This window comes from Diorhabda carinulata, chromosome 4, assembly GCF_026250575.1.
Source record: "Diorhabda carinulata isolate Delta chromosome 4, icDioCari1.1, whole genome shotgun sequence".
In the NCBI taxonomy this organism is placed as follows: Eukaryota; Metazoa; Arthropoda; class Insecta; order Coleoptera; family Chrysomelidae; genus Diorhabda; species Diorhabda carinulata.
The window spans coordinates 23,888,012-23,903,275 of NC_079463.1; the positions used below are offsets into that span (position 1 = coordinate 23,888,012).

The following is a 15,264-nucleotide window of genomic DNA, read 5'->3' on the forward strand; positions in this document are numbered from 1 at the left end:
TAAAATATCGCATTGAGAAAGCTATAGCAGCATTGATTAGACCAAAAAACATCTAGTGTAGTCACGATCTAAGTTCACAGCTTCGCGTCAGGGTATTAAGATGTTTTCTATTCTTTTGTATGGTGTGGAAGCATGGAAACTCACGGAAGCAACTCTTAAAAAGCTCGAAGCTTTTGAAATGTGGACTTATAGGCGTACGCTCCGAATCAGCTGGCAGGATAGATTGCGTAATGACAACGTTATGGGTGCAAATGAGAAAGGAAAGAGAGATTGTAAGATCTGTTAAGACCAGGAAATTATCTTCGCACAGGTAAAACGCAATCATGACACGTATAGTATATTGCATCTTATCATCCAGGGAAAAATGGGAGGAAAGCAGAATCCTGGAAGAAGAAGAACATCATGGTTGAAAAATTTACGTCAGTGGTTCCGTCAGACAACTAGTTCCCTCTTACGAGCTGCAGTGAACAAAATTATTATAGCGAACATGATCGCCGACGTTCGATAATGGATTCGGCACTATAAGAAGAACATTTTAGAGTTTCTATTATGAGATCATAATCGAAATAACAAAGAAACAGGCATTAAACCTAACCTTTTAGTTTCCAAAAAAAAGACTTGGCGAAGCAGTGAATAGGACCATGTGATCGATAGGATAAAATTAATTCAAAATATGATAAATTAATGTCGTGAATCACAAAATAATATACTCAATTCCTATTTGTTTCCAATAATTACAGTTATTTTCAATCTGGTTGGAAATATTTAGATATGTATGATACCCCTTGTTTATGTGTTATTTATTTTACTGTGTTAGGCCAGGTATTCAAGCATTTCCAATCCGAATTCTATAGAATGCAGCACCAATTTATATGAAATTTTGACAGATGATAGGTGTGTATCCAAAAAGCGAGATCTACATGGTGCCCAACCCCACCCCGGGGGGATGCCACCCCTTTTCGAGGGAAAAACCGCATTTTTCAATAGTTTTTACGTAAAACTCTGTAATGATGGATTTTATCGAAAAAAGTGTAATAAACAAAAATGAAGCTTATAAAAAAACAAAGAAATTAAACTATATTTTAAGATCTTAATATTCTATCTAAAGCAAGTTATAGATACTTGAATAGCTTTTGTTTTACGTAATTGAGCATTTAACCTCAAATAATGGGAACGGGGTACATTTTTCAACAAAAAGTTCAACAAAAAAGGCTTAAAAAGACCTTTCAAATGATAACTATAAAAAAGTCGTTTCAAACTGAAACTTCAGTGAGACATGATGTAAAATAGTTAAAGCTAAAAATAATTGCACTAAAACTAATGCCATTTCATTGAAAATCAAAATTAAACTTATTCCTTCTACCGAATACTTTATTTGGATGTTATTTACGACATCTGAAAATTTGGCTTATTAGAAATGCATGATTTTGAAAAAAAATGAGCATTAAATAATACTTTATTTTTATTTTCCAAAAAATTTTTTTTGCTCATTTTTTCTCCATAACTATAAAAGACACAAAAACAAATAAACAATCAAATCAAAGCATTTTTTATGACGATTATTTTGCTTCTTCTATGTTTTTTGTAGCATCAAAAAAACCAAATTAATCTGGCACTATAGTGCGAGGATTGCTTATCCACAGCCTTTTGATCCTTTATTAATTAAAACTGGAGGGGCTCAAGCCCTTGCAACATACATAGACTTATAGCCCTGAAATTACCTGAAGTATTTTTTGTAGGATGTATTAGCTTCAAAATTAATGGATTTACATAAAAAATAAGAATTTGAATTTTTTTTGTGAATTGTAGGATATGAACAAGTTTCAAATTTTGGCCTAATCATACATCACATAGTATCTTATTGCTACCCTATAACAACTAATGAATTCCCTAATTTATGTTTTTTGTTGATAATATTGTTTTGAAAACAATTCGGATTTTAATAATTATATGACAATCTTTTAACTATAATAATAGCCTAAACAAACTGTATTACTAATTCTTAGTAACATGAGAATGGAAGAGAATATTTACTTTTATATGAAACATTGCAAACAGAAAAACCAATTTAAATCTCATATACTAAATGATTAAAGCTAATTTTAACAAATTTTATCACTTGAATTTCATAATACATCCCTTGCGTTTAATTTATTATTGTTTATATCCAGCAGTCATTTATTGAAAAGCTTTTATAACGATTTGGGAACAAATTATATCCATTAATAGATTCGCAATATGATGCACAAAGTGCATTTTGAAATCTCAGCATTATAGAAAAACAAAAAACACAACACAATGAGAATTAATCATCAAAAGTAACTGAACAATGCACACCAACAATTAATTATCTAGTTTTGTCAACTTGATATCTACTTATGCTAAAAGATATTAAACCCTTATTACTTTGGTCTAAGTACTCAATGGTAAGAATTTGCCTTTCTTCGAAAGAATTTTTAAAACTTACAAAAAACTAATGGCATTTATGAAGCAGAGCTCTGCAGACATGTCGTTGAGATGAGTTCCAAAAATTGAGTGTTGAAGACACAGAAAAAGTAAGTTCGATATTATTTATGAAAATACCACGTTTAAAACCGGACAATGAACGAAATTTGACCTATGTCCATGCTGTTGGTGTTTGTTGAAATCCCGTATGACATTGCAAAATTTCTGAATTTGGAGAATCTCGAGCTATACACAGGTCACTGCTTAATAATTGTAATGATTTTTCAGTGATTGTAATAATTAAATTAATCGTTGAGACCTAAGCTAACCTTACCTAACCTAACTTAACGTAACTTAAGAGATACCAACACCAGGAGGCATCAGGCAGGGCGACAGCCTCAGTCCAGATATGTTCAATGTCTTAATGGACAGAATTATAGAGAAAGTATCATCGATAAATATGGGATACCGAATGGGACAGAATAAAAGAATCAGCATGGTTTGCTACGCCAAATTCTGCCAGGTCAGCCCCAAGCGAAACATGACTACATCCACAGAAAAATTGAAAAGCATAACCTTTGCTGAAGAGTCCGTACAATGTAAGCTGGTAGTTCAGGACAAAATCATCGAACAAGTCTCACAATTTAAATACCTGGGTATGGACCTGTCGAGTTATTACGACCCAGTGAAGAAGCTAGATCAATGAAGCGACTGCTATATCGGGCTGCTTAAGGCAGATAATATGGGCGAACGAATACATACGAAAGGATAACAAGGTTAGGATCTATAAGACTTGTATCGGGCCAATTATGACATACAGAATAGAAACCAGAAAGGAAAAAACAAGAGTAGATCGAATCAGGAACACTGACATCAGGGAACAATGTGGGGTGCAAGACATCGTAAGATGGGGGAGACAAAGAAGAATGGAAGAGAGTGGACTGCCACGCATCATACTTGGAGGGAAACCAATAGGGAAAAGAGAACCCGGACGACCACCTATGAGATGGATAAACAGCTGACAGTCCACCTCCCAGGAACTGATACAGAGGAACCTGCAAAACAAACAGATCATGAGATCTTTAAAATGAATAATAAGAAGAAGAAGATATATGGGCCAGTTTTCGAAGGAGAAATACTGAAAAACAGAGAACTCAAGGACCGATACAAACGACCAGATATTGTGGCTGCGTTAAGAAGTAGAAGAATCAGGTGGTTGGGCCATGTAAGAAGAAGAGATGAAGAGACAACAATAAAAAGAGTATGGAGAGGTCAACCAGAAGATAGGCGCTCAGTTGGAAGACCGAGAGCAAGATGGAATGACCAAGTCGGTAAAGATGCTAAAGACTTGGTGGAGAAGTAGATATGGCTGAGGTTAGAAAATTATGGAGACAACTTGTTTGGCGAGAACGAAAATCATCTAGGATTTGAGTGGCCACGGTAGTAGTAGTATATTTATCAGTATGGTTTATCAATTTTCACTTGAATGCCTTTAAAAAATATCAAACAGTCCCTTTGGCAAAACTGATATACCTAAATAACTTTCAAAGGAGCGTTCGGATCCAAAGTAACGGCTGATTATATCAAAGAAGCCGCCTCATTATATTTTAATTTATTTTCTGGATCTTATTTTACTTTATGATGGTCCTACCTAATTTCATGGTTTTTTATTATATGTATTTGTTATTTGGGATGGTCAAAGTTGATAAAAACTACTATAAAACCCCTTCAGAATCCACTGAAGTGATATATTTCAATATAATTACATGGATGTATGTGCAAATAAATGGCCCTCAGTCCCTGGTAAAACTAAGGTGCTAAGAATCCCCGAGGTGAAATTACAAATCTTTTAATATTGGAACATATCCAAAGTGCTTTTGTTCATAGTACCATATATGAGCATTAACCCGGCTTAAGGAGACCCAGAGCTGTCGTCTCTGACCTCACTTAGGCAAATCTCAGCAGGCGCGTCAAAGTCGCGAGGGTGGGCCCGACTCAAAAGTCGGTGGCTAAGTTCTACTGGGGACCCAATATTGCGGGGTATAACGCAATCCCCTACCCAGGGATACGGGTGAAAACCACACCGGCGAAGAAGGCGAAGAAGAAGAACTTCAGCTCGGCGGACCCGGCGCAAGTGGCAATCCTTGCTTCTAGGGTTAATAAAAGAGGAAAGTGGGTAGATAAAACTCATTAGCTGCAGAGAAAGCAATTTATCTAGGAGAAGGCACTCCGATTTAAAACCCTGGTCCTCCAGGTTGGGGGTTGAGGCGTCGGGCCAACCCCTCGATACTCGTAAAAACGAATAAAGGTTAAAAATCCCAGTCAAAAGCCTCGGAATAGGAAAAGTAAAAAATTAAGACGACCAAAGCAACGGAAACGGAAAATGAATTTAGGAACATGGAACGTACAAGGCCTCTCCACCAAAATCAATGAAGTTCTACGAGAAATAAGACAACTAAATATGGATATAGTAGCGCTAACGGAAACAAAGAAGAAAGGACAAGGTTCAGAAAATTTGGGTCATTATGATCACTTCTATTCGGGAATATCTAAGGACAAACGAGCTCAGAAAGGAGTATCTATATTAATTAAGAAAAGTTTAAGAAAATACGTGTCATCGTGGGAAGCAGTCAGTCAACGAATTATCAAAATAAATAGCTATATGCGGAAACAAAACGACAGTCATAGGAACATATGGGGTAAATGAAGACGACACAGTAAATAACAAAGATGACTATTTTGAATGTTTGTCCGAAGAAATTTCTAAAGTAGGCACCTCAAGAGAGGTAATTATCCTAGGAGACCTAAATGCAAGAACAGGCAAGAAAATAGACGATCAGATAGTAGGAAGATTCGGGGAAGAAGTAACAAATGATAATGGAAACAGACTTATTACATTATGTCAACAAAATACATTAAAAATACTGAATGGCTTCTTCCAACACAAAATGATACATAAATACACATGGGTACAGCATACACGGGACTTAAGATCTATTATAGACTATATAATAATGAGACAAAACACAAAAATTAGAATACAGGATGTTAAAGTACAAAGAGGGGCAAACTGTGGCAGCGACCACTTCTTACTTAGAACAAAAATTCTACCTTTCATGCAGATGAATAAAATAGAAAAACAGCAACAAGAAAAAGCATTTGAAATAAAAATTAATAGATTCAATCTAAATAGCTTACAAGAGGAAAGTGTAAAGAACTTATATCAAAAACGTCTAGATGGAAAACTGGTACAGGAAAATTTTGACAATACGGAACAACACTACAGCTTTATTAAAAGAAGCATGATTGCTGCAGCGGAAGAAGCCTTGGGAAGATCCGATAACACTAGAAGACCAAGAACGTACTGGTGGGACAAGGAAATTGAGGATCTCATAAACGATAAGAAAGTAAAGTTCTCCAAGTTTCTATGCACGAAAAATGATAATGATAAAAGAAATTTTAAAGAAGCACAGACAAAAGTAAGAAAAGCTATAACAAAAAAGAAAAACGAGACATGGGAAAAGACCTGCACTCAAATAAACACCTACCTAGGAGGCAGCAGAAACACAGAAAGTTGGAAAACCTTAAAATCTCTTCGAGAAGATAGATCAAATAATCTTATATCGCCAATAACATTAGAAAAATGGGATGAGTACTTCTCTAAATTGTTTACAGAAACAAGACCAGAGTTAAAAAATCAAAGACAGGACAATATAAACATCATCACATCTCCGCTTAGAATTACAATTAAAGAAGTAAAAGACGTTTGTCAGTCACTAAAGAATCGAAAATCTCCAGGCCCGGGTCAAATAGCATCAGAGTTAATTAAAAATGGCACTGAAAAACTTTTTTCTCATCTGCAAATGCTTTTCCAGAAGTGTATAAATGGTGAAGCACTACCCCAAGAGTGGAAAACATCTTATATGACTACCGTATATAAAAAAGGGGGCAGAGAAAATTGCGACAACTACCGGGGACTTACAGTGCTGTGTACAATATCCAGAATTTATGGAAAAATCATAAAAAATAAAATCGAACAGGAATATTGCAACATGGAGGCAGAAGAACAGGCAGGCCTCAGAGCGGGGAGGTCGACTATTGATCATTTATTTACGATTTCGCAACTAATTGATAAGAAAACCGCCAAAAATCAAGAACTCCACGTATGTTGACCTTAAAAAAGCATATGACAGCGTACCGCAAACAAAACTATGGGATGCCTTGGAAAGAACAAATATAAATGCGGCCCTAATAAAAGCAGTACAAAAGCTTTATGAAAACAGTAAATCACAAGTAAAAATAGGAAACAAGGTCTCAAAAGGATTCTCCATCAATAAGGGGTTAAAACAAGGATGCTGTCTGTCGCCCACACTCTTCAAGATATACCTGGAACACGCACTAGCACACTGGAAAAGGAAATGTCAGAACATGTGCATTCCACTAATCGATTCCACACTATATACCCTGTGTTTTGCAGATGACCAAATAATCTTGGCACAGGATTACGAAGACTTAGAATATATGACAAGAAAGCTAGTAAAGGAATACAGAAAATGGGGTCTAGAAGGAGGAGTGTATTGGAGGAGAACAACAAAATTTAATACTTGAAGAAGTTATTGTACAAAATACAAATACCTAGGCATGATCATCACTAATGATGGAAGATTAGATGAAGCAATAACACAAAGAAATAACCAAGGAAGACAAGCAATAAGACAACTAAATAGTGTATTGTGGGACAAACAAATATCCAAGGAAAACAAACATCGAATATACAATAGCATAATAAATAGTATAACAACATATAGTAACGAAGTCTGGCCTCTAAAAGAAAAAACAATCAAAATGCTTGAAGCCACAGAAATGGATTATTGGAGACGCGCGGCAGGAATATCAAGACTGGAAAAAATAAGAAACGACAGAATCAGGGAGATCATGAAAGTGCAACATACGATTACGGAAGACATTAGGGTGAATCAGTTAAGATGGTACGGACATGTCCAAAGAATGCCTGAAGACCGCATACCCAAACAAATTTTAAATTGGGCACCACAAGGAAGAAGAAAGAGAGGAAGACCAAGATTAAGCTGGAGAGAAGGTATCGAGAAGGATATTCGAGAGAGAGGATTGGAAGAAGATCTTTGGGAAGATCGAGAAAAATGGAAACTGGGAATCGGAAGACGGCGAAGAACGTTTTAAACCCGATTAATATATATATACATATCCAAAGTATGTTTGAATCTGAAAAGATTGCAAGCCTCATTCAGGAAATGAACAGACTTAACATAAATGTTCACAATAACGGTCTATACTGGTTGTTAACAAAAATCTTGTTATATCAAGAGGTGATATTTCCGCTAGCCGTATAAATACAAAGCAAAGTTCAATTTCTGATCGTAAAAAATATGAATAATAATTTTTACGCCCTCGTTTAAAACTTATTCATAATTAAATATATCATTGAAATACACCCTACGCTGAAAACATAACCGTATCTCTGAATACCGTTGTATAATTATGTATTATGTATAATATATCAAGTTGGAATAATGAAATTCCAGTTTCCTAAAAAAAATAGTCGACATTTTCTAATTATTTGCAAGGAAGGTCGTTTGCTGAACTATATATACTAGGGCTGAAACTGTACGATATCTCAGTCAGCACCTGCGATTTAAAACCTCACCAACAAAATGAACTCTTTGGTAAGATTATTACATCAGATTTTATAGAATAATGATCACGATTAAAGCACCTTGAAGGTACATTTTTCTCATTTATTTGCATTGTTTTGTAGGGCGTGGTGACTCCATGTATATGTAAACTAATTTGTTTATAAGTTGAAATTTCTATTTGCCATATTTATTACAATTATGCAGTTTGATGTTTGTTTGATTTATTAGCAAATATCATAATTCTCTCTACTTAACTCCACAATACAGAGACTGAATTACGATTCTTATTTATTTTTATTACTTGGAATTTATGTGGTTTCTCTTATTTTTTCATAATTCATTTGTCGAATTCTTTTAATTACTAGTTTTCACGCTGGAAACTACCTCTGAATGGTGGATAGTCTACCAGGTTTCATTGTCGTTTTGTTTTGGTTATTCTAAAATTTCATTGATTTCTTTGTATAGTAGAGATGCAAGTAATGATACTTTATTAACATTTTACATTTTAAAATAACATTTTTAACGAATACAAGTATAATTTTCGTGATAAGATAAAATATGAGAAGTAAAAGTGAAAAAATTAAATGTTTATATAGAGTGGCTTTCTAATTAAGTAGATAATTGAGATATTAATATTTTTCTGCCGCATATGAATTATTGTGTAGGAGTTGAATTAAGTTTATAAACTATAATAATATAATAAACAGATTTAATATCAGAATTTTGATAACTTTCTAACTTCTGTATTGCATGCCTCAACGTACCCATTTTTTTTCTTTCTTATCTACAGCAATTTTCCTAATAAATTTTCAATAATGTTGACAGTTATATTCTGAACATTACAATTATTCCCAAATTCTTTGTATACTTTCTCTATTCTATCTAACCAAAACATGTATAAAATATTAAAAGTAATCGTTCTGTTCTGTTGGTATCATATCTGTTGCTCATCAGATAGTGGTAAAACTACACTATTTTTTGACTTTCTCTCAAAATAACATGAAGCATATTTTCGGAAAGTTTCTTGTCGCACCAATTACGAAAATTTTCAAATGTTTCCTCATATACTAATTTGGATTTGACATCGATACTATTGCATATGCTTCCTCAGATATACCTGATGTGGTATCACTACCACTATCAAAAGCAACATCCATCTTCTTTGAAAAAACTCAAAATTGAAGCAACTACGAGCAAATACAATCAATCAGTCAGGCACGCGGCGTGTTAACAAATCTCGAAATTAATTACATATTTTCGAGTGGTCGGAAATCAAGTTTATGATTCCGATGCATAAATGCACCCAAGTATAACGTGTTAAGATTTTTCTCTATGCTGAGAACACAAAACACAAAATTATATTCGATGCTACATATAGCAGAAATCAAACGTGCAGCAACCTATGTTTACGAAAAAAATCACGAATATGGTTCTATATAGGAAATCAATTGAGAAAAAACATAGACCAAGGTAGAAATTGCAGCAGAAAACTATAAATTATTTTCCTTCCTCTGGAACTATTCATCTCATGTCCATTCTCTTTATCATCATCTATTTCCAATTAGTATTCAGACTTGGGTCTTCAAGATCACAACTATGAGAAAATATTGATTACACGATCTACTAATTGGAATATAAATAATAATTAAGTTTTTAAATTGGTCATAAAATGTAATTTTTCTTTCAGTTTGTCGCTATTTTCGCTACCGTAGCAGTAGCAGCTAGTGCCAGTGGTATTGGACCAATAGGAGGTTAGTATGATATAATTTGCTATTATGATAATTATAAGTGGATGAAGTATTCCATAACGCATCAAAAAATTATCAAAATTGCATGCTGAAATTATTATAGGTTGGGCTGCACCTGGTTGGGGTGCACCAGGCTGGGGCGCTGCCGGCTGGGGTGCTGGCGGCTGGGGCGCTGCTCCCCTTGGCTGGGGATATGGTGGACACGGAGCCGCCCTTGCCGTACCCGCTGTTAGAGTAGTTCAAGCTTCAGGAGTTGTTACAGGAGCTGGTGCTGCCGGACCATCCGGCGTAGTTACTGGAGCAGGAGCTGCTGGTCCCTCAGGTAATATCTTTTCATTACTTCAATTTATATTATTTCTAATATCAAAACTAATATATTTTATAGGTATTGTAACTGGTGCAGGAGCTGTTGGACCTACTGGACCTAATGGTAGAGGTGTAGCTATCGCCGCTGCCCCTGTAGCTGTCGCTGCTCCCGCTCTAGCTGCTCCAGTACTTGCCGCACGTGCACTTGCTGGTCACGGTGCCGTAAATGCTGGCCCTGCCGCAATAGGAGTTCTAGGTGCACCAGCTCTCGGTTGGGGACATGGAGGTTTCGCTAGAGGGCTAGGTTGGGGAGCCGCTGGATTGAGAGGTCACTGGTGAACTTCAGTTACCGTGTAGGATTTTCCAATTGTGATTTTCAAACTGCCATGATTTATGTGTTTATTTATTTAATCAAATGCTCAATTAAACAATATGAATACGATAACTTTTTCATTCATTCAGGTGGTAACTTAGGCAAGGGGTAAGTCTTTATATAGATCTCTATAGATTTGAGAAGTATACAAAGCTACGTCACACTTTATTGAGGGTTACAGGTTTCTAGTTTTTTTACAAACCTTCAAGTTGGAGTTGTCATAACCACTAACATCTTGAAATAAAAGAGTAGTTGGCTGATACCTCAGTGCCTATTTTAAAAAAGCCGAAACTTGATCTCATTCTTCACTTTTTATGTAAGCTTACGTTAATGGTGGAGCTGCAAGCTTACGTTTAAAAATATTTTAAATCAATGATTCTGAAGAAGAAATATTTTTAAATTCAAATGCATTAGAATAGAAAAATAGAAAAAAATACAAATTCTCTGAACACCCTATAAATACAAGAAGGTACATGTTTGGAGAATTTTTCTATCATCAATTTAAAAAAAGGAAAAGTTTATGGAATATATGAAATCTAATCTAATCTAATTCTATTCAAATCAATTCTAGGACAAAAGCAAAATAATAAAATTAATTTTCTTGATGTCACATTATATACTGGCAGAATGGCATTCGAAACTTGGTTCTCAAAATATTCTTACTTCAATTCGTGTCATGTCACAAAAAAGATCAGTGATAATGAGTTTGGCTAATAGATTTATCCAACTATTAGATCCTAAATTTAGATGCTTAGCTATTCAATAAGCAAAAACTGCATTGAAAGAAAATCTTTATCCGGAAAAAATGATAAATAACATATTCAAAAAAAGAATAAACAGATACTACAATCAATAAAAAAGCAAAACAGAAACGAAACATCAAAACAAAACATTTTTCCTTAGTCGAAACGTCAAATTTTCATCTATCTTTAAAAATTATAAAGAATAACTAATTTTAAATCAGAAGTGATCTAAAATCCAGAACATTTAAAAACATAAACTTGGTGGACCCCCACCTGGCAGGAACTGCACCGGATCCACTGATCACCGGATTTCATACTTCAATCTAGTTTACAGTAAAAGCAAATGGAATTTTTTTCATCGTCACTGTTTTTTTTTGACATCTTCTTCATCTCTAATCTTGTTTTTGTTTTATCAGTTTATCTTTTCAATATATTTTTCTGGGGTTTGGTGACTTTCAATAGTCCCTCTATTCTTAAAGATGACAATTCACTGGCAGGAAATCGATGTCATTTAGCTCTAAAAGGGCATTCATACGTTGTCTATCCCAAGTACAATTATGTATTAGCAAATATGAACGGAGTCAGTTCAAAGTGAAAATCCCGGTTCGTATATATCAACAAACAAACAAACAATGGAAATAGCTTGACGTTTAAGCGTTGCAAAAGTGTTCATCTAGTTCCGTTTAGGACAACCTTATCACATTCCCCGTATATTACCAGCAAATTGAAATAATCTTCATTAATAAATCCTAAACGGGACGTGATGAACAGTTTTGCAACGCTTAAACGTCAAGATATTTTCATTGTTTGTTGATATGTTAGCTTTTTTGGTCGCTCCAGACAACCGACAATTAAAAACAGTGAAAATTTCAGTATTTTCAAGTTTCACAATAACCGTTAATTTGTGATATATGAATTTACTGACGAAGTCCCTTTAATTTAGAGTGTAGAATCCAATGGTAAAGAGAAAAATGGGTGTTGACATTTAAAAAAATTAAGTTTTCGAAGTTTTTAGACAGCGAAATTCGGCACCATTTTCTGAACACCCCATAGAATTTTTTGTCAAGGTTTTCACATATTTTGAAAGCGATAAGTTTCATTTGTCGAAATCCCAAAAATATTAGACGTGAACCTCTTAAACATAGAAATATATTTTTTTAGTGGAGGGCTGCATGTGTCCAAAAATTTCGAAAATGTGAAATAATTGAAAAATGGTGAACTTATATAAAGCTATACTGAAATTTTAGCTGAAACGAGCATTTTGGAAAACCCATGCAAGTAAATTTTTAGAACACTTGTCGCAGTACTTTCCCATATACATATCGATTCAGCTCCTCGTGAAGGACCCTGTATAAAGTCAAAAGTTTAGATTCAATTTAATTTAATATAATAGACTCAATATTGATTCGTAGATTTCTTTAATTTGAATTATATTTTCGATGTACTAATTTCACGATATTTTACTAATATACCAAACGATTCGTTTCCATTTTCTTCTTTGTCATTTATTTTCAACTTGATATAAAAAAATATACATTCCATATCATTGTGTAATGTTTAAATATAACTTAGATGCTCAATTCGAGTGGCTTGGACCTAATAAATCTTCTAACTAATATCAATATGTCGGAATAGATCTTCAGCAATGTCGTAAGCGATTATGAAATTCCTTATGATGTCCGCAAAGGTTATCTAGGTTGTTAAATGTAGTCTGTAGGGAGATTTGTATTGAGTGGACAGTTGTCTAAAGTTTCTGGAATTTAGACTATCGAACTTTGCGAAGTAGCGGTATTAACCTGGACGGGACCGGACGCGAATGCCATTTGTCATGGTTTGACTCGACCTGCCTCCGCCATTATTCTTGGCTCTGTGGTCACCTAGTAAACAATGCAGCGAACTTTAAACACGTATCAAGGAGTATTAGTTACCTGTAATTGCTACGGCCCTTTCTAGATACATTGACGGGCTATTTCATTACATTTATGTTTCATTAGAGATTCGAAGTTTGAAGTTGGATTGCTTTCGGGTTTGCGGCAATCGACTAAATGGCCAAGTAAGTATGTACATCGTGTTTTAACCCGTCCGCCGTTCGAATACTTGGAGAGTTTAGACCACTTCTGTTTCAATCACCATTGGATATCTGATATATTCGATATTAAAGTTCTGTTGTTCGATTACTTGTATCGGTCGCTTTATTAATACCTTACGAAAACAATATAATAGATATCGAACTAGACAAAGGATAAACAAATACAAAGCTGGATAAACTTCATTAAAATAATAATAATTTGAAGCAAGAGATACAGGTGATTGTTAAATGCGTGTTTGTTGAAGTTAAGATCAAGTAACTGACAAGATTCATTCTGAATATAATCACATTGGCTAAATTCTTCTTGTATCTAATGATGTCCACGTATCATTCAATCCTTAAAAAACTGTATTGAATGGTTGAATTGGCATATAATTAAAAAAGAACATGGAAAATTGGAAACAAAATCTTTTTCAACTCTTAAAGGTCAATACAACGTGCAATGCAATGCAAGTCGCAATATTGTGTTGTGTTGAAAAGTATACGTAGATGAAGTTTAGCTGATTATTTCATGCAAAATCTCCCACTTGCAACATTATCGGTTTAGTGGTATTTTGACTGCGTGCAAGCTGCAATTCTAGAAAGAAATGAGTTTCTGCTCTGCTGATATTACCAAAGATTTCTTAGTTATCCTATATTTTGTTTTTCTTGGGAGTTTGTTAAATGTTTTTAATCCATTCTCGACTAATTCTATAGCTGAATTTATGTTTTCCTTTATTCTATCTGGCTATGGCTTGGCCCACCATCGCCTGCCCATTAGACTCCAAAAACAAGGCAGCAGCCCCATAAACTGACTACAAATTATGAAATAGAATTTGAGGTTAGGAAATTGTTTATATTTTCTCATGGAATTTTCATTGATGGTAACCATGATGCAAAGGGAAGAGACAATATTCATCTATGCATTATTTTGATCTTCCAAGAAATTGCATGCAATTGTAAAAACAATATTTTCTAATTTTTTTCTCTTTTACAAATGACGATGACCTTCAACGCACCTGGCTCAGTTTTTTGCTGATAAGGATCAGAAATTTTATGAGCGCGGAATCATGAAGTTGAAAGAAAGATGGCAAAAGGTCATTGATCAAAATGGCAGATATATAATTGATTAAAGACTATTTTTTGTTAAAAAAATGTTATATTTTATACTAAAAAATCGAAATTACTTTTTCGCTAACCCAAAGTCATCAATTGAACTTCAACTTCCAAACTAGAGGTCGTTGAATCAATTCTTTTGATCAATACATTTTCCAATTTTAATCGATTTGAAGCTTTGAAAAGAATCAGTTAGACAAATCCTTTTTCATGTAAATAGCTAGAAATAATAGAAAGAATTAATAATTTGGTTGCACCTTCTAAAAAGTGGAAAACCAAGAATTTTTAGCCGAGAAAGAGCAGAAAACTGGTAGTCCGTGAATACCATACTTCAAAGAGTACCATTTCTCTATAATTAGCAATAAATTGTCAATGGTGAATTAAAACTACCCCATACCAGTTAGCATGGACCCCAAAATGCTCTGGTTACTGCTCTGCGAATAAGAAGATCATTGATATGGACGATGATAACTGCCAATTCGAAAATCAAAGGACACGATACACGGACAATAAACAAGAACAATTTGAAATATGCAGAAAAATCATAATGCGCTGATAAAGCTCTAATCTGGAGAGCGATTCCGATAAGAGGGATATCCAAATATTGTTCGAATAAGTGCGAATCTGTATATTCTGAACAATATATTAACACGTTGACTGCCACCGCAAATTCAGAATTCCGTTTAAAATGACAATTTGATTTAATTACATTATATTATTGAAAACCCAAATTCTAGTGCATAGCTATCATAAAAAGCATAAGAAATGTGTTACGAATTATCTCGTAGTTGGC

General features: G+C 34.3%; 1 protein-coding gene across 1 annotated transcript; it reads left to right on the forward strand.

The window, feature by feature from the left end:
- The first annotated feature begins 8,022 nt into the window (after positions 1-8,022).
- LOC130892539 (cuticle protein 64-like) lies at positions 8,023-10,616 on the forward strand. The gene is made up of 4 exons (XM_057797995.1): positions 8,023-8,147; positions 9,805-9,868; positions 9,969-10,187; positions 10,251-10,616. Exons 1-4 carry the CDS (start codon positions 8,136-8,138, stop codon positions 10,508-10,510), a joined length of 555 nt encoding a protein of 184 aa, XP_057653978.1. The 5' UTR covers positions 8,023-8,135; the 3' UTR covers positions 10,511-10,616.
- The last annotated feature ends 4,648 nt before the right edge of the window (positions 10,617-15,264 follow it).

Bases quoted from the DNA above. Each gene is read 5' to 3' on its own strand.
- LOC130892539 (XM_057797995.1), top strand. The intron at 9,869-9,968 runs GTTAGTATGATA...AAATTATTATAG, and splicing joins TGGTATTGGACCAATAGGAG to GTTGGGCTGCACCTGGTTGG. The intron at 10,188-10,250 runs GTAATATCTTTT...TATATTTTATAG, and splicing joins AGGAGCTGCTGGTCCCTCAG to GTATTGTAACTGGTGCAGGA.